The 24,349-nt window shown below is 38.7% G+C and overlaps 2 protein-coding genes across 7 annotated transcripts in view; both read left to right on the plus strand.

Moving 5' to 3' along the window:
- UEVLD (UEV and lactate/malate dehyrogenase domains) overlaps nt 1-15,652 on the plus strand; it is a 50,552-nt gene extending 34,900 nt beyond the window's left edge. For 3 of the 5 annotated variants that reach the window (XM_008060699.2, XM_008060700.2, XM_008060702.1), the window contains 5 exons: nt 2,087-2,257; nt 3,243-3,416; nt 12,357-12,417; nt 14,339-14,462; nt 15,434-15,652. In XM_008060699.2, the coding sequence (XP_008058890.1) occupies nt 2,087-2,257; nt 3,243-3,416; nt 12,357-12,417; nt 14,339-14,462; nt 15,434-15,601 (698 nt within the window). In that variant the 3' untranslated portion in view covers nt 15,602-15,652. The remainder of the gene's footprint in view (nt 1-2,086; nt 2,258-3,242; nt 3,417-12,356; nt 12,418-14,338; nt 14,463-15,433) is intronic. The other 2 variants (XM_008060701.1, XM_021713735.1) reach the window with 2 other exon arrangements.
- Nucleotides 15,653-22,517: 6,865 nt separating this feature from the next.
- Nucleotides 22,518-24,349, plus strand: part of TSG101 (tumor susceptibility 101) — a 58,264-nt gene continuing 56,432 nt past the window's right edge. For both annotated transcript variants that reach the window (XM_008060703.1, XM_008060704.2), the window contains exon 1: nt 22,518-22,714. In XM_008060703.1, coding sequence (XP_008058894.1) covers nt 22,673-22,714 — 42 coding nt within the window. In that variant the 5' untranslated portion in view covers nt 22,518-22,672. The remainder of the gene's footprint in view (nt 22,715-24,349) is intronic.

Consider the following 24,349-nt stretch of genomic DNA (forward strand, 5'->3'; position numbering starts at 1 on the left):
AAAAAAATATATATATATATATATATATGTATGTATATATATGTGTGTGTGCATGTATATGTGTGTGTGTATATATATATTGAGTGCAATATATATACACACACACATATACATATATATATACACACACATATACATACATACATATATATATATATTATGGTTCTTTCAATTACCAGCTGTATGACTTTGAGCAAGTTACTTAACTTCTTTGTGCCTCAGATTCTTCATCTGTAAAATGGAGATGATATTATCCCACTGTATTTTGTGGGTTAGATTAAATAAGTAGATACATGGAAAGCTCTTAGAACAGCACCTGGCACATAGTAAGTACTGTGGAAGTATTAACTATATACCTTTCAGTTCTCATTTTTTCTAGTTCTTGAGTTTTTGACTCACTAGCAGGTGACCACTCCAAACCATGAAACAGAGGAATTACTTAGATGGACTCATGAAGAACCATAATTAAAATCCAGGACTCAGTTTTTTGGACCTACCTTCACCACAACTATGTCAGAATATGAACTAAAATTGGATAATACATTTCCCAGTGGTGACATTGCACAAATGTTTCCTTCTGAAACTTGTTTAGGAAGGTGGCCTTAGAGGCTTAATTAAGAATACAAACTATGAAGCCAGGTATGGTGGCTTATGCCTGTAATCCCAGCACTTTGTAAGACTGAGGTGGGCAGATTGGTTAACCCTGGGGTTCAAGACCTGCCTGGACAACATAGCAAAACCTTGTCGCTACAAAAAAATCAGAACATTAGCCAGGTGTGGTGGTGTGTGTCTATAGTTTCAGCTACTTGGGAGGTTGAGGCAGAAGGATCACCTACGCCCAGGAGATCGAGGCTGTGGTGAGCTGTGATTGTGTCATTGCACTCCAACCTGGGCTACAGAGTGAGACACCTACTCAAAAAAAGAACAAAAGAAAAGAAAAAAAAGAATACAAACTATGGAATCTTCTGGATTCTATATCTTCTTGTCATTGTCTCCCCAGGATGTTAATATATTCATTTATGAATATTGACGCCATTTTAATTGCTTTATTATTTTTCTTTCATTTCTAATGCTGATAACATCTGGCCACTCTTTTGGCATGTATTTACTGTAAAGCACACTGTGAGGTCAAGAGTAATATAGTTGTAAAATAGCATATGTGTGCTTGAGAATCAGAGGAGTGAACTCCATGGACCAGTTTTTCATAAGTCGTAGCAGTTGCTTACCTGCAGGTCCCATTGAAAGAAAAAGTTACTCAGGGACAACTGGGCTTCAGTATAAGACAGTTAAAAATGAGCCAAGATATTTTAATATAGAGATTTTCAACCAGATTTTTCCTTTTTTGAAATAAAACCTTTAATAAGTAAGACGGATTTCTAAAAAGCAGTGCTGCTGCATTTGAAGAAGCCAAAGTAAGCGGCCTGAAGCTGTGCTTACCAGCTTTCTTCCCACTCCTCTCCGGCAGCCTCTGAGTTGCTTTCAAGGAATTCTAGGACACCTAAGCTCACTGTTTAGAAACTAGTGGTGTACCTTGAACAAATATCGTAATACTATTAGAAAAGGATTGACAGTAGTGGGAAACTGCGGGGGGCGTGGGACAGCGGGGAGGTGGGATTGGCAGTAGTGGGAAACTGCCTGGGGGGGGGCACACATCATCAACAAGGGTACCTGCACAATGAATATTTGTATACCTAACCCTGAATTGTATCCCACAATTTTAAAATAAAAAATTAAAAGGTGAAAAAAAGAAAGAAATTAGTGGCATAATTGACTGTAGTTTTGTCTGTAGCATAATATTTATTTTCCCTTAAGAACTGTAAAGTACATAAATTCAGTCCTTGTTTACAGGTTTTGAATTCTATATTTTATCTTTATTGCTCTCTTCCCCTCTTGATATACACTATTGCTCTTAACTCTCTTTCTGGAGCAAGTCTCAGCATTTTTTGTGTACTTTTTTGGATATAGGATTCACCTGGGGGCAAGTATGCTTAATAGCTCACTGCTTATAGGAAAGAAAAAATCGTTTAATCTAGAACTTGATTAAAGTCTGTATCTTGAGCTCAGACTGTTTCTTTTTATTCACTAGATTTGTCTGCCTCTGCTCATTCCAAGGTGGTGATTTTCACAGTCAACTCTTTGGGTAGTTCTCAGTCCTACCTCGATGTGGTGCAGAGCAATGTGGATATGTTCAGAGCCCTTGTCCCAACTCTGGGACATTATAGTCAACACAGCGTCCTGCTTGTTGCATCTCAACCAGGTAAAAGGCTTTATTTTCAATTAATTTGATGGTCCTTTGCACCCTTAGAGTTGCCATTATCGATAAAAACCATAAAACTTTAGATTATAAAGTGATGGCTAGAATATTCGGCAAAATAGCTCTTATAGTGAACAGTGTAATATTTCCATATTCTTTCAACCAATTACTTATGATTGATATTAACTAGAAAGTTACAACTTAACAATTTTTGATGAAATGTGATATTATGTTCTAGGTTGCTAAGTTCCTCTATGAGAAAATGTTTCAACCAGCAAGAGAAAAATGCAGTGATTTATGTGAAAGATACTTTGTTAACTTTGAAGTGTCATAAAATGTTAGTGAGCATGCCCAGAATGCGTTTTTAATATTTTATATTTTGCAAATCATTTTACTTAAAAAAGAAATATTTTCAGAGTTAGTTGGTACTGGACTCAAATTGGTGAATAGATTTTTTTTAAATGTTCCCAGTATAGGGGGTATGGTGTGCATTTCATTTGTTTTTCTATAGTAATTAGTCAGAGGACACTGGGCTCTTTAATTCCTGACATCCTCTTGGCAGGTAAGGAAAAAGTAATTGTGTTTCTATTCATAATGCTATACTGCATAATGGTGGTATATGCATCAATATTGTAATTTAAAGATAGAAATTCAGCTTACAATATAAAAGATAACTTGGTCAGTGAAAAGAAATTATTATTTCTGGCTTTCTGTAATCCTGTTTGTCCTTTTTGTTTAACTATTCTAGGAAATTATCTATTTTACACCCCTGACAATTTAAATTTAGCAACAAAGTTATGTAAAATCTTATAAAAATCTCCTTAGTTTTTAACATACATTAAAAATATGCCTTAGTGCATTTAGGACCTAAGAAAAACATGTAGAAGCTCTTACATACTTTCCTTATTAAAATAATAAGTATTTTGTGACCTAGCTAGAAGTGTATAATTTTTAGTCTTTACATTTTCACCTTGTATGCAATATTTAGTGGAAATCATGACCTATGTGACATGGCAACTGAGTGCATTTCCTGCAAATCGAGTGATTGGAATTGGATGCAATCTGGATTCACAGAGACTACAATATATTATTACAAACGTTTTGAAGGCACAGATTTCCGGCAAAAAAGTATGGGTTATTGGTGAACAGGGAGAAGACAAAGGTAAGAAGCACATTTTTATTAATAACCTAAATACCAGTGATCATGGCATTCAGATATATCTGGAGACTCCAGAATTTTGGGCTTAGTGGCTTTCGTTCCACATTTGAGTGCCTTCTGTGTAACAGGCTCTATACTGTGAATAGATTCTTTATATGTGTCATTCTCATTCTAATTACTTTTCTGTAAATTGAAGATTAGACAAACCCCTCAGTCAGGTTTTATATTTTTTGTTGAAGTTCAGAATCTAGGATTAATTTAAAATTTTAATTTTCCATTTAAATAAACCCTAAAGCATATGTAAAACTCTTTCTTTATTCTCCCCACCCTTCAGCCTTGCTTACCTTTCCAAAGTTCAGACTTCTCCCTAGATACTACCTTCATTCTGCTTCTTCTTTTTAAGCAGAATGTTTACTCTTTGTTTATCCTTTTATCTTATTTTACCAGCTGGCCACTTGCTCTCTCCTAACCACCAAAGGCATTCAGTTTCCTGGATTGGAAAGCCCCTTTTCTTATTTCAAAAGAATACTTCCTTTATATAACTTGAGCATCTCTTCCTATGTTCCTTTATTGTTTCTTTCTTGCCATAAAGCCAAGTTGGTCAGGTGATTAAAGTGTTGTTTATCCTCAGTGAGTTCATTTAAGTATATGAGTCTGTAATAAAGGTTTAGGATACAATTTGATTCAGTGCCACAGTGAGTATTATAGACTTACAGTGCTTAGATACTTATGAGTGAGCATTTACCAATGGGTTGAAATCACTAGAGACAATTCTATAAGGCTATTATTGAGTGAAGACATTCTGGGAATGGAAAATTAGAATTAGGCAAAGGCACATAGCCAAGTATGGCATGGTCATGGGATAAAAAATCTTAGCTAGTTGTTGCAGAGGGCTTTAACTAGAATAAGCATAATTGCAGTTACATATTGGAGACCCTTGAATACCTGATCAAAGAGTTGGAAAGTGATTCACAGGCAGAGGGGAAACATGAGAATGAAATGTTGAAAAGGTAATTTGGGGGAAGTTAATCATTACCTCATAATTTGAAGTATATTGCTATTTATTCAGCATGTAAGTGCTGTGTTGTAAAGCATTATGTAGAAAATAAGCTCTCTGCCTTTGAGGAGGTGATAATTGGAAAGTTGGAGAAAGACCATGTGCATTAAAAATGTGAAAAATCAGACTACATTGCCACAAAGCAAATCACCTTCTCAAAACTGTTTTCTTAGAATTTGAAACTTTGTCTATGCTTTGATACCATTAAAACAAACAATATTAACCGTTGTGATATCTGGATTAGAGATAACTTTCAAAAATTTGAACTTCTCTGTGAAGTAGAAAATACATAACCTTATATAATTTTAAAGACAATTATTTTAATAAAATGTGGCAGTATTTTCAATCTGTATAACTCTACACTTGCTACCTAGAAAGTTCATTGCTAGAATGAGTCAGGCTACAGAATAAACACTTAATCTGACAGTGGTTGAGCAGTAATATTTTTCAGGCTCTAAATGCCTCCTGACACTAAACACTAATCAGTAGGACCCTAGAAAAGGGTAGCAAACAAGAACTTAGAGCAGATGTATTAGTAATGAATATCTAGGGATTCAAACACACCTAAGACCCAATATGGACCAAACCCCTCGTCCATGTTGGTCTCCTGCTTGCCTGGTTATTGCAAATCTCCCAGTTCGTTTGCCCTTTCCTCTGTAAATGATGTGAAATTGATGATTCTATTAGCCACAACTTATATAGTATCTACTGTATGCTCTGTGTTACATATTCATTCAGTATTCTAAACACATTTCTCTTTTCAAAAACCTTCTGGGACTTCCTCTGACCAAACCATAAAATTCCTTTGCTTGGCACTCAGTGAATCCCAAAATATAGCCCTAATCTTCCTAGCCATGTTGGGGTATGGAGATAGCCATGTTATTAGAGAGCTGGAAGGGACCACCTATTACATTTGGTTTGTATCCCAGCAATGGATGCAGGGATGGTAAGAGTGACCTGCCCAGGAGTCTGCAACTTTTAGGGTCAAAGAAGGACTAGAATCCAGGTCTTGGACTTCTCAGGCCCACTCTACAGCCTTGCCTTAGGACCTGTACCCACAGCATTTACCTTTCCTATAATCCTTTCCCCCTCTCTGCTATCATATGCAAATCTCATCCTTCAAGGTCCAAGTCAAGCCTCCCTTACATGGCAAAGGTTTCCTGATCACATCAGTCCACAGTGATTTCTTCACTCCTTTGAGCTAAAAGCTATTTCAATCTATATGATAATTAAGTACATATTGTCTTATAACATTTCTTCTTGTGTTGTACTCCTGCTTGATCTTATCCAATCTTATTTTTGTGTGTGTATCTCCTTATTGAAAGTGTAAATTATTAAGCTGTTTTTTATTTTATTTTATTTTGTTTTATTTTATTTTTTTGAGTTGGAGTCTCACTCCGTCGCCCAGACTGGAGTGCAGTGGCCACTCCCAGCCACCGCAGCCTCGACCTGCTGGGCTCCGGCGATCCTTCCGCCTCAGCCTTCCAAGTAGCCGGAATTACAGACATGTACTACCACACCCGGCTGATTTTTTTATTTATTGTAGAGATGAGGTCTAGCTGCCCAGGTGGGTCTCGAACCCGCGGGCTCAGGCAATCCACTCACCTCAGCCTCCCAAAGGGATTACAGGCTGAGCCAACGAGCCTGGCTTAAGCTGTTATTTTAGTTGAAAAAGTAGTACATTCACATTTGGGGGAAAAGTACAAAAAGATAAACAGTGAAAAATAATTCCCCCTCCTATGCCAGACACTGACTCCCTCTCCCTCCTTAGGGACAGTCACAGTTACTAGTCTCTTGAATAATCTCCCAGAAATATTCTGTACAAGCACATGTGTAAAATATACTTTTTTTTTTTCTTTTTTTCAATAGCTTTGGGGGGCACAAATGGTTTTTGGTTGCATGGTTGCATTGTATAGTGGTGAAGAAGTCTGGGCTTTAAGTGTACCCACCACCCCCACCCATGTACATTGTACCTGACAGGTGGTTTTTTTTCATCCCTCCCCTTTTCTCCTCCCCCTCTGAATCTCCAGTGTCCATTATACCATTTTTTTATGCCTTTGCAGATTCTTAGTTTAGCTCCCACTTAAAAGTGAGAACATATTTGGTTTTCTGTTCCTGCATTAGTTCACTTAGGATGATGTTCTTCAGTTCCATCCAAGTTGCTGCAAAATGCATTATTTCATTCTTTTTCAAGGCTGATGTATACCACATTTTCATTAGCCAGCTTGCATGGTAATTGCAGCACAATTAACAGTTGCAAAGATGCAACTAAATGCCTATCAACTGATCAGTGTCTTTTTTATATAATGGCCTCTGTTCTTTTGTGTAGATACCTAGTAGTGGGTAAAATAGACATTATACATCATTCTCCACTTTGCTCTTTTTACTTCTCAATATGACATGGAAATGACTGTGTAATAACATCTGTAGATCTCAGTCATTCTTCTTTACAACTGGATATACCATAGTTTATTTAACCATTCTCTAATAAGTTACAATTTTGAGGAATTGTTGATGTGTAATAAATATTGAATGAGTAAGAATGTTTTTGAAATGTGGTCATATTAATTTCTCAAATTATAAAGATGCAATAAAGGATGGTGCAATTTGATAAATATGTTCCTTACCCTAACCTAGTATATCTGGATGAAGGAATTTAATTTAGCTCTTCAAACAGGAATAGTTTTAAATCTACCAAAAAACAGCTCATGTTTGACTAAATAGTCTTTTATCCCAAATGTAGGGATTTATTTGCAGAAACATTTATTGCACACCTGCTCAGTAACCACTCTGTTGACTGCCTTTGGAAATATACAGATGTGCAAGAACCTGACGCTGTCTTTAGAAAATGCCTGGAAGGCAGTATTGACTTGCTATGAGAAGTCCAAGGGAAGTAGGATAAAAGCACAGGAAGAGACGTGGGAATTCTGTCTTGAGGTCTCAAATAGGAATTAGAAATAGATGTAGGTGAGTGTGAATTGGGATAAACTAAGTATGGTGTTACGTAATATTTGACACATAACATGTATGCAAGTTTTAAAACAGTAATTGAACACTCATGAATCCATACTCAATCAAAATATTACGAATACCACTGAAGCTACCTAGGTACTTATCCCAAATCCATTTCCCTGTCATCTAGAGATTATTTTTTTGTTTAGTCGAAGTCTCACTATGTCTCCCAGGCTGGAGTGCAGTGGCACAATCATGGCTCACTGCAGCCTCAAACTTCTGGGTTCAGACAATCTTTCCACCTCAACCTCACAAGGAGCTGGGACTGTAGGTGTGAACTACCACATGCAGCTAGTTTTTTATTTTTTGTAGAGATGAGGTCTCGCTGTGTTGCCTAGACTGGTCTTGAACTCCTGGTCTCAAGCAATCCTCCTGCCTTGGCCCCCAAAGTGCTGGGATCAGACATAAGCCATGGTGCCCAGCCTCAGATCACTTTTTATTCTGTCTTCTACTCTTATTGGAAAAGCAGTTATATTCATGAATAGGTATACTTACCTTGGTCCTGAAGCCAGAAATGGATTAGAGGCTCCCTCTGCTGGTTTCATGTTGTATTTTTACATGTAACACCATCACAGTAATAACAATTATAATTATTTTTTATTGCATGCCTTCTATGTGTATTAAATGCTTTGCATATCTCATGTAACTTTTGCAAACACCTTGTGAAGGAAGTGGTGATTTTTAAATTTTCAGATGAGGAAATTTAAGGTTCAGTGAGATTTGCCCAAGATTACATATCTAGTAAGGGCAGAACTAAGATTTGAAACCTGGTTTGACTCTAAAGCTGTGCTCTTTTTTGCTGTCACTTGATTTAGTACAGTGTCTGGCACAGAGTAAACACTTAGCAAATGGTCACTGTTATTACAGTCATCAGCAAGATGGTGATGAATAGAAAATTGGCAAAAGGGCACATAAAACTATGCTTTGAAGTAAAACAATGTTAGGATTTGGAAACAGTTATAAAAATAGCACTCCTGGGGCAACCCCCTCAGGTTCCCTCCCACTCTGGGAGCTTTTCTGTCCTGTCAATAAATCCTGCTTTTAAAAAATATATATAGCACTTCTGGGTCAGACGCAGTTTTTCATGTCTGTAATCCCAGCACTTTGGGAGGCCAAGGTGAGAGGATTGCTTGAGCCCAGAAGTTCAAAACCAGCCTAGGCAACATAAGCAAGACCTTGTCTATACAGAAAATAAAAAAAAATTAGCGAGGGCATAGTAGCATGCACCTGTAGTCAGTCCCAGCTATTTGAAAGGCTTAGGTAGAAGGATCACCTGAGCCCAGGAGGTCGAGGCTGTGATGAGCTATGATCGTGCCATTGCACTCCAGCCTGGACTACAGAGTGAGACCCTGATGTAAAAAAAAAAAAGATTATAGAAAGAGAATGGCAATTGTGTAAGTAAAATATTATCTTCGAGTATTTCAGAGACAAATGAGAGGTGTAACCTGGGAAGAAATCACATGTCATACAACATCTTTAAGATCTATTTCCTGCTTTCCTCCCCAGCTTTATCTTCTGCCATTCTGCCAGACATTCTACCAGGGACCCCAAAAAACCTGGAATTATTTTTTGAAGGGCAGACTTGTAGTACAGGCTTCCCCTGCTACATAAGTGTTCTAGGAACCCATTGGCTAGTGTTGTTGTGAGAGGCTGCGTTCAGCTTCAGTGAATTTTTTTTTGAAATTGTCTTAAGGCAGTTGCATTATGGTTGATTTACAAGCACATCTGGCAGCATCACATTGAGTGTTCAGCAGTTTCTGACCAAAAACAGCATGACCCCTATGCCACACCCTCCAAATTCACCCAATCTTGCCCCGAGCAACTTTTTCTTTTTTCCCTCTAAGGGAAATGTTTTGCTGACGTGGAAGAGATGAAACAAAAACGGCAGAAGCTCTAAAAGGTATCAAAATTGACGAATTCAGAGACTTTTGAGCAACGGAAAAAGTGTTTCAATAAGTGTATTTCATCAAACGGAGAGTACTTCGAAGGTGACTGAAGTTTTAAACATGTAAGAATACACAATTTTTCATAAATAAATTCCAGGTTTTTTTGGGTCCCCCCTTGTATGCTAGTCAGGTGGTTGACTCACAGCTTCCTGAATGGTTGGTTGATATGCTCTCTTGCCTCCTTGCCTTAGCACCTGCAGCTTCCTTTCCCTGAACACTCATTCACTTGGCTAACTCCTGCTTACCCTTCAGGACTGGGCTTGAGTGCCACCTCTCCCAGGAGGCCTTCCTTAATTCTTCAGGTTAAGTAAGTTTGTGCATTTGTTATAACCATTACTACACTGTTATAATTGTCTCTGTTAGGTTATTAGGCTGTTACAATTACCTGTCTGTTCACACCACTAGACTGTAAGCTCCTTGCGCTTGCAGTGGCCTCAGTGATTGTGTTTTGGCATGAATGAATGATCCTGACACCACCATTTTGTAACCAAAGGTCATTCATTATGTCACACCAAACTAGATGTTAGCAGAACATATGCTTTGGATCTGCAGTTTTCAGCTGTGATTTTGAAATCTTGTATAAATTACAGATGTACCCCTTCAAGGGAAGTCTAAGAAATCCAACAGCTGGACCTCAGAAGCAGAGTGTTAGATCACCTGCTTGAGGTATGGAGGTGGGTGTTATATATAATAGCAAAGAGCTATCATATGGGAGTTTTCATTAAAATTTGAGGGCTAGAGGATTATAGAAGATTCTTGAGGAATAGAACCAAAGATCAAGATTGATTATATATAATATTGAAATGGTTACTTAAACTAGGAGGAATATACATTTAGGAAGTTTGAAGGGCTGGGCAGTAAACAAAAACATGAAATAATTAAGTCCATCTGAAAATTCTTGTGTTTTATAGTACTGTAGGGTGACTATAATAGCAACTTATTGTCTATTTTCAAATAGCTGGAATAGTGGGCTTTGAATGTTCTTAACACAATAATAAATGTTTGAGGTGAAATATGCTAATTACTATTTTGGTCATTACACAATGTGTACATGTGTTGAAATATCATACTGTACACCTCAATATGTACAATTGCTATGTGTCAATTAAAAATAATAATAAAAGCAAAAAAGAGTTGAGCATTTGAAAAATGCTAATGATTGTGTCACAAGCAAATTTGAACATGGTGAAATGAAGTTTTCTTCCTGTCTCCATTCTTTTCCATGGCTCTAAGTCAGGACTCATAGAGGAAAGATAAAGAATGTGAGGTACCTATCTATCTATAAAATGACAGCAATACTCATAATTTTCAGATTTTTTTGGTGTCCTTTGTGAGTTTTTTCTTATAGCCCCCTTATTATTAACCCTTCGAGGGTCTGTAAATTCTGTATTTTAGTTAGTAGACATTTTTCCCCAATTTTTTGTGTGAATATACTCATATTGCAACAAATTTTTAAAGAAAATAATCTATGTATCACCCTTCTAGTCAAGTAAAACATACTAAAAATCCCTTAATTTATCCACATGTATTTATATTTTTCATGTAATTTTTGGTTTCGTTCTTTTATTTGTTTAATAAACTTTCAAAATTTTTATAAGTTTTTAAATTTTACTGTTTCAAGTATGTTTTCCTCTTTGTTACCAAATATAATTATGGACCGTGCATGAGGCTAGTTCTATATTATCTTCTGTGTATCCAACACCATGGTGAAGAAAGAATATGTGCAAGAAGACAAAAGGAACAACACATGGTCCCTGCACTCTGGAAGCTTATTAATTAATTTGAGGAAGGGAGGACTCTGGATACATATGGTATCCTTTGTTGCTGATGTCACTAGGTGGCCTAATTTTGAATGTAGTTTAGAATTCCTGTATCTTAAGCATAAGTTTTTTTTTTTTGAGTTGGAATCTCACTCTGTTGCCCAGACTGGAGTGCAGTGGCCGCTCCCGGCCGCCACAGCCTTGACCTGCTGGGCTCCGGCGAACCTTCCACCTCAGCCTTCCAAGTAGCTGGAACTACAGGCGTGCGCTACCACGCCCGGCTGATTTTTTGATTTTATTGTAGAGATGAGGTCTCGCCAAGTTGCCTGGGCGGGTCTCGAACCTGTGGGCTCAGACAATCCACTCACCTCAGCCTCCCAAAGCGCTGGGATGACAGGCTGAGCACCGAGCCCGGCCTAAGCATAAGTATTCTTATATAGCCAAATGTATTTTTGTTTTGGCTATCCAAATACATACAGATTTTTACCATAGAATGTGTTCACACAGATGAGAAACAGATGAATATTGGAAAGGTGTCAAAGTGTTACTGGCAATTTCAATTTAATATTAAATTGTGGTATAAATATCTAGTTTGTGCATTCAGCTCTAAATTTTTGAATTGTTTTTATAAGTGGTGTGGTGAGAGGAAATGGGTATCCCAGAACATGCTTTCAAAAAACAGAACGCTGCCTCTCTAGCTACTGTGGAAATTCTAGCCCAAAATAGGTGACCAAATTATCCCTCACCTGGTGAAAGAAATTAGTCTCAGGGAAGTTCCTAGCAGAACAAATACCAAATGCTTGCAGCACCTGGGAATCTATTATAAGCAACCTGTTAAGGAAATAAAGCTTTACTTAGCTTTCCACTTAGTAAAATGACCCTTGTAGAATTGTTAATTAATGAGAGAGAACAGGTAAGGAGACTGCAAGTAGACTTTGGGGATCATGTTTTTTGTGGTTCGAAGTCTTTCTCACTGTGGGCAGTTGGTATAGCAACTGGTATAGTTGGTATAGTGCCATCAGTAGAAAAATGTAACTGTTGCTAGAAGGGGGAAAACTTCTATATAAATATTAATCCAGGGACCCTTGACTGCAAAAGAGCATTTATCACATCTTAATCCTAAGAGAGTCACTGGCAAACTATAATTAATTCTTCATTTAATTTTTAGTGTCTACATGGGATGGCCAAGAAATAGTGAGTCATAATTCTCAGGTGCAACTGTCTAACAGGTAACACTGAGTGAAAATCTACATTTATCTAACTAAAAATCATGTACTTCACCGCTAACATAACAACTGTTTATACAACATGTACTTACCAGGCTTCTGGAAACAAAACTAAGCCAGTATGGACAAATCCAAAAGTATAAGGGAGTCATGTTTTATATTTTTTTTTATTTCTTATCTGAAGGTAGATCTAAGAGTGCTTTGCAAACTTTTTCAGATAACACAGTTCACATTTAAAGGGTAGAACATGTTCCTTATTTGTAGACTGATGTATTGCTCCCAAATCTAAGCATCTGAGGATAGTAACAATTTTCTTTATGTGGAAGAGAATTTGTCCATACTACTTAAAAGTGAATGTGTATTAGTCACACAAATACATTTGGAAATCAGTCTAATATGAATGGATGGGTCATATTATATGTTCAGGCCAAAAAAAAAAAAGTATAATGCACAGATCCTTGTATCGTTTGCCTTTATTCAGAGGCCTTCCAAGGGTCTGTGCCCACAGGTTGGACTTTACACACCATATATTATGTGTTGTTTCACCATCACATCATAGCAGATTTTTCCTGAGGACTGATTCGTGGTGAATTTTAGCTTTTTAAACCTTCAGCATATTGTTTTAGGATATAACAACTGGAAAGAATGTTCTCTTTCTTATTGAGTAGTATGTGCTATAATTCATTCTAATATGATTATATAATCCTGCATTTATAATTTTTAAAAGGAAGAAATGTAAATGTTTATCTTTTAAAATTATTTACAAAAAGAATATATGCTTATTATAAAACGTCAAATGCCGCAGAAGTAGAAATGCTATGAAGTAGAAAGTAAAAGCTGAGGTAATTCCATTTCTCAGGGGTAATCATTGTTAACAATTTAGTGTCCATTTGTCCAAAAACTTCCTACTCAGGAGGTTAAGGCAGAAGGATTGCTTGAGCCTAAGAGTTCAAGGCTAGCCTAGGCAACACAGCAAGACCTTGTCTCTAAAATTTTTTTAAAAAAACTTCTTCTATAACTGGTCATTATCCTTTTAATAGAATTATGCTATTCATTATTCATACTATCTTGCAACTTCTTTCCTTAATGATAAATCTTGGACTTCTTTCCATATTGTACATGTAAGGCTACCTTATGCTTCTCAACAGCTACATGGTACTACATTTGGTAGTGATTTGACCAGTTCTCTTTTTTTGGTCAGAGTTTCACTCTGTTGCCCAACCTGGAGTGCAGTGGGACAATCACTGCTCACTGCAGCCTTGGCTTTCTGGGGTCAGGCTATCCTTCCACCTTAGCCTTCCAAGTAGCTGGAACTTCAGGTGCGTGCCACCATGCCCAGCTAATTTTGATTTATTATAGAGACAAGGTCTCACCAAGTTGCCTAGGCAGGTCATGAATAAACAGTCCTCATTTGATTAGATGTTTCCAAATACAGCAAATATGCTTGGTATGTATACTTGTGCACATTTTGAGCATATTGCTGTAGGATAAATTCCTAGGAGTTTCTAAATCAGATGTTTCTAAATCAGATGTTGCCAAATTTTCTTCCTAAAAGGTAGATCACTTTACATTCTCAACAGCAGTTATGGGAATGCTCGTTTATAGTTTCTCCAAAATTATTTTAACCTTTGCCAGTTTTGATAGTAAAAACTGGCATTTATTGTTTTAATTATATTTAGCTAAATATTAATGGCACTGGGCATCTTTTTCTATTATTAGGACATTTGTATTTTCTCTCTGTGAACTGCCTGACATCTTAAGAAAAGTTTAAGTAATCATTAGGTTGTCTGTAGGCTTTCCCAACAATTGCTGTTTAATTCTTATTTCTGTGTCATAAAAATGTCTAATTAATACCATCAATAGAATGTAAAACTAAATGTGCAGTTTGTGCATTTTCTGAGATCATGTTTTTTTTGTAACCTAGAGCCATGGAATTGTTAAGGGCAAAAGGTCAAAGATCCTGGTCTGTTGGACTTTCAGTAGCTGACCTGGTTGATAGTATTGTAAATGATAAAAAGAAAGTGCATTCTGTATCCACTTTAGCAAAGGTAATTGCTATTCTCATTCTCTCATATTTTAAACTTAGACATAGCAATCAAAATTGCTGTTCACACTCTAACCAAGGTGTCTTCAATGTCACCAGCTTTTAGAGTAACACGTGGGAGGAGGCAGTTTATTCTGGTAGTCTTATCCTGCTTGGCTGTGGAAGTCTGGACTTCTACCAAGTTGCCCTCTCACCCTCGTAATTTTGGGGAATCCCCCAAATAGTGTTTATATATCCAAAAGCTTTTTTGGTTATCACCCCAGACTGATATGCCAAAAAGACAAATATTGTATAGTCTCACTTATATGTAGGGGCTAAATAAAACAAAACAAAAAAAGACCTCACGGAGGAAGAAGGAATAGAATGGTGGCTACCAGAGGCTGGGAAGGGTAGGGAGGAGGGAGAGAATGAAAAGAAGTTGGTTAGTGGGTGCAAAAATAGAAGAAATAAGTTCTAATGTTTAATAGCATAGTAGGGTGACTATAGTTATTAATAATTAATTGTATATTTCAAAATTTGGAATGTCCATTGCAAAGTAATAAATGCTTGAGGTTATAAATATCCTATTACCCTGATTTGATCATTGCATATTGTATGCTTATCAAAATATCACATGTGCCTCATAAATGGGTACAATTATGCATCAATTTTCAAAAAAGAGGTTACTGTATTTGACTGCCCAGAGACCATGCTTTACCCCTCCCTAGGAAATCCACTCTGACCATTTTTTTTTTCTTAGCCCCAACAGAGGACTAGCTTTCCTCCCCATAAAGGGAGTGTCTTTGACCAAGTTCCTCTCATCTCAAAAATTTTCCGAAACAATAACTTGAGTTTATAAAACAAATGAACAAAAATACTTTTAAAGTTCAACTTGTATCACTTTGTATTAGAACTAGAAGAGCAAGAAAGTATGCATTTCTATATTAACTTTGCAGTGATTTAGCTCTATTATAATCCCTAATTTTCTCATTTCAGGGATATTATGATATAAATAGTGAAGTGTTTTTAAGTTTGCCTTGCATCCTTGGAACCAATGGGGTATCTGAAGTCATCAAACCCACAGGGAAAGAAGATACAGTGACTGAGAAACTCCAAAGCAGTGCATCCTCAATCCACGGTCTCCAACAACAGTTAAAACTTTGATTCTCAAATGCAGTTACCTGAAATGAAAGATCATTTAATTCTGCCAACATATATAGCTATGTGAACTTTTGTATCTTTTTACTTACCCTTACAAACTGTTTGGTTAAAGTCTGGTCTCTTGGTCAGCTTTGTGATTTGAATCCTTAAGAAGTTAGATAAGGAGGGGGGGGGAAATCTTATTTTTCCTGGAATTCTTGAGATTTTTTTTTTTTTAGTTAGGGTTTCACTATGTCATGCAGACTGGAGGGCAGTGGCTCAGTCATGACTCACCACAGCCTCAAACTCCTGGGCTCAAGTAGTATATATATATATCTCACATACATACACACACACACACACACACCCCGGTCTCCCAGGAGCTGAGATTATAGCACACCTGGCTAATTTTTTTTTATTTTTTGTAGAGACAACGTCTTACTATGTTGCCCAGGATGGTCTCAAACTCCTGGGCTCGAGCTAGCCTCTTGCCTTGTCTTCCCAAAGTACTAGGATTACAGGCGTGAGACATTGTGCTCAGCCTATACTGTTCTTAAAACTTACAGCAGGGAGCTGGGCTCAAGGGCTCAGCCTGTAATCCCGCACCTTTTGGAGGCTGAGGTGAGTGGATTGCCTGAGCCCGCGGGTTCGAAACCCGCCTGGACAGCAAGACCTCATCTCTACAATAAATCAAAAAATCAGCAGGGCGTGGTAGCGCATGCCTGTAATTCCGGCTACTTGGAAGGCTGAGGTGGAAGGATCACCGGAGCCCAGCAGGTCGAGGCTGCGGTGGCCGGGAGTGGCCACTGCACTCCAGTCTGGGTGACAGAGTGAGACTCCAACTCAAAAAAAAAAAAAAACTTACAGCAGGATAAATATTGATCTGCAGTGTGCATCATTTTAAGTTGTATATCCTAAACTAAAAGCACATTCAACTCTTTGGGAATATTTGGAAAGTAATACATCTTTAAAAGAAAATTACTCTTTGACTTTTGTAATAAACATGAAAAGTTCAAGGTCCAGTATAGATTTACAAAATCTGTGTCAGATATACATTCAGAGGATCCGCAGCTTAAAATAGTAATGTTTCCTTTGCAAAATACAGTTGGTATAGTAATGATAAGCATTTTATTTTCTTTCTTTAAATTAATTAGCTACCACAAAATAGAAAAGAATTTTACATGCACTTTAAAGTCATAAAATGGACAATGAAGTTTTAAAAACATATATAGACAAAGTATACTTTATTTCCAGTGACACTTCCATTTTGAAATTTCTTATAACCTCTTCCTGGGTTATATAAGATCTCCAGTATCTCATAAATGTACTATGATATTAATAGAACCATAGAAAAATGTATATTTTTGGTGGAAACAGATTATGAATTGAGTGAAAGCCAAGCAGTTTACTTTAAAGCCAAAGTATAAGACTTTTTTTTTTTTTTTGAGTCAGAGTCTCACTCTGTGGCATGATCATGGTTACCACAGCCTTGACCTCTTGGGCTCAGGCCATCCTTCCACCACAGTCTTCCAAGTAACTGGAACTACAGGTGGCTGCCACCACACCCAGGTAATTTTTTTTATATTTGTTGAGACAAGGTCTCCCCATGTTGCTCAGGCTGGCATCAAACTCCTGGTTCGAGCAGTTCTCTCGCCTCAGCCTCCCAAAGTGCTGGGATTACAGGCATGAGCCACTATACCTGGCAAAGTATGAGACTTTAATAAAAATCAATGGTCATAAGGGGGAGAGGTTGGATGAACTTCTAAGCAAACCCTTAACTTCTGAAGAAATGATTCAGAGTACATACACTTTGGTGATGGGTCAAGAGCAATATTTTCTTACATGAAAGATAGCTTATTCTCACTATTGTGGCACACAACTAATAGTAATAGCTAACATCAACACTTCTTATATACCAGGCAGTGTGATGAGCACTTTTTTACTGAACACTTAAAATAACCTATTGAGGTAGGGACTATTATCATCATTTTATAAGAGGAAATTGAGGTTTAGAGCCCCAAAAGTCATAACTTTTCAGGGGCATTTATCCATACAACCTCTACTTTTTGTAGGTACTAAAAGAGGGAAAAGACCTAACAGCCAAAATAGTTATTACAAGACTGTAAAGTTGGGGTCCTGTACAGTGTGAAAGTATTACTTCTATTCTCATGTAGGTGCTTACTTTTTTTAAACATCGTTTTTAGAAAGTTTGATTCCCTGGATTTCCAGGTCTGTCCTCAGCAAACTGCAGAGGGGGTATGCACTGAGGTAGATGTTTATTTAGTCATTCAGCTAGTCTTTTATTAGGAGCCTATTGTATACCAGGCATTAATGGTGAAAGAGCCTGGACTAGGTACAAACCCTCACGGTTCTTATAATCTAGTATGGGAGAGACAGTAATCAAATCTCATAAATAAATGTAAAACTGCAAGTGTAATAAATACTGTGAAGAAGTCCAAGTTGCTTTGAAAAGTGTATAATACAAGGGGGAACCAAGAAAACCCTGGAATTTATTTATAAAAAATTGTGAATTTATTCTTACATGTTTAAACTTCAGTCACCTTCAAAAGACTCTCTGACACAATACACTCATCTAGATGCTTTTTCCACTGCTTAGAAGTTTTTAAACTCATCGATGTTGATGCCTATTAATGCTTCTGGTGTTTTTTGTTTCACCTCTTCCACATCAGCAAAACATTTCCCTTTGAGAACTTTTCTCATCCTGGGAAACAAAAAAAAAGTCATCTGGGGCAAGAGGGGGTGAATATGGAGGATGGAACATGGGGATCATGCTCTTTTTGGTCAGAAACTGCTGAACACTCAGCGTGGTGTGGATAGGTGCCCTCGTAAATCACCCATCATGAAATGGGCAAATGTGTTGAAAGATTCCAAAACCAAAATTCACTGAAGCTGAATGCAGCCTCTCATAACAAGCTAGCTGGTACACTAATGCCAATGGGTTCCTAGAACACTTAACTAGTGAGAGAAGCCTGTACTGCAAGGGGCCTGCCCTCTACAACAGCGGTCCCCAACCTTTGTGGCATCAGGGACCTGTTTCATGGAAGATAATTTTTTCACAGTTGGGGGGTGGTTTCAGAATGATTCAAGTACGTAACATTTAATTGTATACTTTATTTCTATTACTGTTACAGTGTAATACATAATAAGTAATTATACAACTCACTATTAATAAAAAGAGGTGCAGACAAAAGTGGTAAATAAAATAATGGGTGGGCCACCACTGATCTGACAGGAGGTGGAGCTTGCCTGTAGCTCACCTCCTGCTGTGTGGCCAGGTTCCTAACGGGCCACAGACTGCTAAGTCCATAGCTGGAGTTTGGGAACCCCTGCTCTAAAAGATAATTCTGGATTTTTGGGGATCTTCCCTCATAAATGAATACAAACATGGTCAGGGAGATAGGAGGTAGACGGTTTATAAAAGCAGACACACCCTAGCTAGAAAGGAAATAGACAAACTAATGCTGATTGAGTATAATAAAGGATGCTTATGATGAACTTGAGTCATAAAGAAAAGTTGAGATTATATTCAGTATGCCACTTTTAAGAAAGTAGGCAGCACTTTGGGAAGCCAAGGAGAGAGGATTGCCTGAGCCCAGAGGTTTGAGACCAGCCTGGGCAACTTGGCAAGACCTCGTCTCTACAATAAAAAAAAGAAAAAATTAGCCGGGTGTGGTAGCGTGCGCCTGTAGTTCCAGCTACATGGAAGGCTGGGCAGAAGGACCACCTGAGCCCAGCAGGTCAATGCTGGGGTGGCCATGAGTGTGCCACTGCAGTCCAGCCTGGGCGACAGAGTGAGAGACTCCAACTCAAAAAAAAAAAAAAAAAAGTAAGTAGGAAAGTATTCATTATATGCTTGGAAATATTCCCACTAGAGTTAACAGGATAAAAACCTTAGATATTTGAAGAGATAGCATTAGTCCTATGTAATCAACACACAGATACATTATTTTGGTGTTACTCTACAATGTATTCTTACTCTCCTTTTGTGTGAAATAGGAAAGTAAAACAAAGAACCATTTTCTGTGTGCTTTAAACTTGCCTTTTTAAATATCAAATATCCAAACAGAAATTACATAATTCCTAATATGCTTTTGAATAATAAACTAAGCAGAAAATACTGTATAATAAATTACCAAGAATGCATTCTAAAAGGAGCATTTCAATACATTAAATACTTATTGAACACCTAGTATTATTCCAAATAATAGGATCTGAGTATTCTAGGATAGGATTCTGAGTATTCTAGGATAGGATCTGAGGATTCTAGGATCTGAGTATTCAAAGAGAAGTAATAGTCCTTACTCTTTGGAGGACCACGATCTAGAAGTTAGTCTCTGTATCAGATATTGAGAGTTGAGTATTAGCAGTCATGTTGTAAATTCCATGTGTAAGTTGCCACCATCACCTCAATGTGATTTGGTGACAATTTGGCATTCCTAATGCTTCTGTTAAGTTTACCTGTTTCATTTTTCCAAAATTATGCAGTGCCTCTTGTTAAGATTTTTAGTGGAGCTTGGATTAAAATGCTTTTTGGATATTGTAGAATATAAATTTTTATTTTCCATTTACATTGTTTTCCTTAAATATCAAGAATGAATAAATTTTGATTTTAAAATCACCAGGTGATGCTTGATTTATTAAATGGAAGGATTATTCTGATTATTCAAATTATTCTGATTAAGGAGAAAGTTCATTTTTTAAAAATTCACACAGCACCCAGGATATTTAGTTATTTTAAGTGGCTAAAGGGCAGAATGAAGAGACAGGATTTTATCAATTGTTTTTTAAAATTTTAAAATTATTTTTAGCAAGAAAACTATTTTTTTTTTTTTTTGAGTTGGAGTCTCACTGTGTCGTCCAGGCTGGAGTGCAGTGACAGGCTCACGGCCATCCCAGCATTGACCTTCCATCTCAGCCTTCCAAGTAGCCAGAACTACAGGCATGTGCTACCATGCCCGGCTAATATTTTTGATTTATTGTAGCGATGAGGTCTCACCAAGTTGCCCGGGCTGTTCTCGAACCTGTGGGCTCAGGCAATCCCCTCACCTCAGCCTCCTAAAGTGCTGGAATTACAGACTTGAGCCACCACACCTGGCCAAGAAAACTTTTAAGATCTTTTTTTTAATTTTTTTTTTTTTTTTTTTTTTTTTTTTTTTTTTTTGTGGAGGGGACTGGAGAGAAGGGGCCAGGTTCCAGGTTCTCACTATATTGCCCAGGCTGGACTCACACTATCCACCTCAGCCTTCTGAGTAGCTAGGACTACAGGTGCACCACCGTGCCTGGCTTATTTGTGTTTTAATTTGTGTGATAATTGGGGGATTTGAAATTACCTACTAATAAATATGGGGATAGAAATCAAAATGACAAATAGTAATGGAAACAACTCACCTTAGTGTTAAACCGGCAAGGAACTTTTTGAAAACATTTCAGCCACTATTACCTTCACGTCAAAAATTACAATTGATTTTTGCATATTTATAAAACCACAGATTTTTTTCCCCCACCCACATTCAATCTTCTATGGTTCCAATTAAATAGATAATTTTATATTGGGGTACAGTGTTCACTTTGAAAGACTACAAAAGATCGAGTAAACACATGCAGCAAAAAAGCTTTTAAAACAATACACTACCTGGCACTCTTCAAGTTCGTAAAAACAGAGTTGCTCTAATTAAAGGTACTCCTGATTAAGCTGTGACTTTTAGAACCGTTTGAAAACCACACTGCTTTTAAGTGACATAAAACAACAGATGCAGTGGAAGGACAGAATGACCTCTAGTTTGGTTTGACTGGAGCTGTATGCTTAACTAACATATGGTTATCCAAAAATAATGATACCCATTGGAATAGCCCTTATTTGTGTGTTAGGAACAATTTATAATGGAGTTTCTACATGCTTTCAATTAGGTTCTCTTTATGTATGTGACCTTCACTTAGAAGCCAACTTAGAAGAGACTCAATACCACAGCCTTGTGCTCACTAGCGCTATACTAAAATCATCCAAGCTGCCATATGTTACATCATCAAACCCAAACTTTACAATACCTTGAATGTCACTGCGCTTGCAAAACTGTGGCGGTGATGTGGAATAATGATGACTAAGTCGCCATGAAGAACTTTTATGAGAAGCAGAAATTCAGTTAAGATGGAGTACCTGTTCTTGCGTTGTACAAAATAATGAAGATCTGAAGATAAACCTGCCTCCAAGGACCTGGATTTTGACTATGGACAGGCTAGTACACTAATGTAGCACAAGGCAGAATGCAGCCTGTGTCATCACTTATGCGTGGAAACAGAGAAGTTATGACTAAGGGAAAGGTATTCTGGGAAAAAAAAATTATTGTCTGGCATCCTGAGATACAAGGGCTCTACACTTTGCCCTCGCGAACTCCCTTATCGCTGTTCTGCCTGCTGTCTCCCTTGCAGCATACAATAAACCTGTTTCTCTACTCTAAAAAACAACAACAAAAACCTGATTATCAGAGAAACCCCTGGGTATCATCTAATGTAAGCCTATCTATCATCTTAGAGTTGGGAAAAGCTTAAGCCAGAGCTAGAAGTGCACTTGCCTACCATTATCACAAGGGCAAGTCAGTAGCAAAAGAGTTCCCTAACTGCCAGTCCAGCGCCCTTCCACTTGATGTATCAGTTACTAAAGCTCACTCGCAAGCCCTTCCTACTTCTTCCCCTCCCTGCACCTGCTTCCTTATCTAAGGGCAACTGTGAAATACCTGTCAATCTTATCCCGACCCATAGTTTCGACCCTCAGACAGGCTTCCCTTATCACTGGGACCCGACTCATCTTACAGACTCCGGCACACGAGGGGCGAGTTGGTTGCAACCCACCCCACGCCAGTCCGCAGTCCCACACGGCACCCAGCCCGCTCCGCAGGACGACCGCCCCGGAAGTGACGTGTGGGAAGCGGAAGTGCTCTCGAGGTGCCGACTTCCTGTTGCTTGAAGTGGGGGGGTGGGGGGTTGGCCACTCGGTGTGCGATTGTGTAGGGCGGCCTGGGGCAGCCCCGAAGCGGGTGACCCTCTGCCTGCGGGGACGGGAGTCGCGAGGCGGCCGTCATGGCGGTGTCGGAGAGCCAGCTCAAGAAAATGGTGTCCAAGGTGAGACCGCGACGCGCTCGCCGCCCCGCGCGCGGCCACCGCTCCCTTCTGCACCCTGCCGGGACGTTCCTGGCCCTGCCCAGCGAGCCTCCCGGGCGGGCCGGAAGCCCCGGGCGGTCCTCGGCCGCCTTCGCAGCCCCCCTCCCCGGGACTCGTGTCGCCCGGTGCGGGAATCCCCCATAGTGGGGTAGAAAAGGTGGGGGGCGGCGACAGAGGCCACCTGCCGCCAGCCGCCCGCCCTCCCTTCTCTCTTCGGGAGAGTTTGGAGCTGTCTGTGGGACAGTATAGTTTTCCTCTTAGTTTTTATAAACACAAAGAGGGGGTCATACTTAGTCCTTGATCTGAGGCAATCCTCCCTCACTCCTGTCCCCATCTAAGGACTCTCAAGTCTTCGCATTTCCCTCGCCGGCCCCCCGAGATTGTGGCCTTTTCAGTTTTGTATTCCCCACGCAGCTCAACACCCAAGATCAGTAACTGTTGGTTGAATTGGTTCAATTATACGTTTTTTAAAAAGTGCAGAGAAGCCAAAATACCAGTCCATCACTACCTCAGGTGAAGTCAATAGAATACCATTACCATTTCAAAGATTTGTTCAGAGTAACTATTAATTGTATGCTTTTTATATCTGTCTATTTGCTTTTGTGCTTAATTTACAGTCTTCACAGCTCAAGACCGCTGTATTCTTTCATTTTAAAATTTGCGTTATTAAAGCAGCCAGTTAGGCACTTTGTGTTTTAAACTTGATTTATTTTGATAATTACTTCCTGGTACCACAGTGGAATGGTTTTTGTTATGTTTTGCTGTAATTTACCAAAGCTAATTGGAATAAGATACACGTAAAGTGACTAAGAATTGAGTCTTCTCCAGTTCAACTTGTTAGCTTTGGACACTTTGTCAAAACAAGAATGGTAGCAATCAAAGGTTTAAGTGCTTTCAACATCTAATAAACATGTGATTATGTATAAAACTTTTGATTGATTGATTCAGTCTCACTGTCACCTAGGCTGGAGTGCAGTGGCACACTCATGGCCACCCCAGCATTAACCTGCTGGGCTCAGGTGATCCTTCCGCTTCAGCCTTCCAAGTAGCTGGAACTACAGGCTAATTTTTTTTTTTTTTAATTGAAGAGACGAGGCCTCACCAAGTTGCCCAAGCTGGTCTCGAACCCCTGGGCTTAGGCAATTCTCTCGCCTCATCCTCCCAAAGTGCTGGGATTGAGTCACTGCGCCCAGCCTATTTTTATTTTTTTATTTTTGAGTCAGGCTGGAGTGCAGTGGCACACTCACAGCCACAGCAGCTTCAACCTGCTGGGCTCAAGTGGTCCATCCACTTCAGCCTTCCAAGCAGCTGGAACCACAAGCATGCACCACCACGCCTGGCTAATTTTTTGATACTGTAGAGATGAGAGCCGGGCTCGGTGGCTCAGCCTGTAATCCCACGCCTTTGGGAGGCTGAAGTGAGTGGATTGCCTGAGCCCACGGGTTCGAGACCCGCCCCGGCAACTTGGCAAGACCTCATCTCTACAATAAATCAAAAATTAGCGGGGCGTGGTAGCACGCACCTGTAGTTCCAGCTACTTGGAAGGCTGAGGCGGAAGGATCACCGGATCCCCAGCAGGTCGAGGCTGCGGTGACC

The sequence above is a fragment of the Carlito syrichta genome, unplaced genomic scaffold, assembly GCF_000164805.1.
Source record: "Carlito syrichta isolate Samal-C Ts95f unplaced genomic scaffold, Tarsius_syrichta-2.0.1 Scaffold304706, whole genome shotgun sequence".
NCBI classification, from domain to species: domain Eukaryota; kingdom Metazoa; phylum Chordata; class Mammalia; order Primates; family Tarsiidae; genus Carlito; species Carlito syrichta.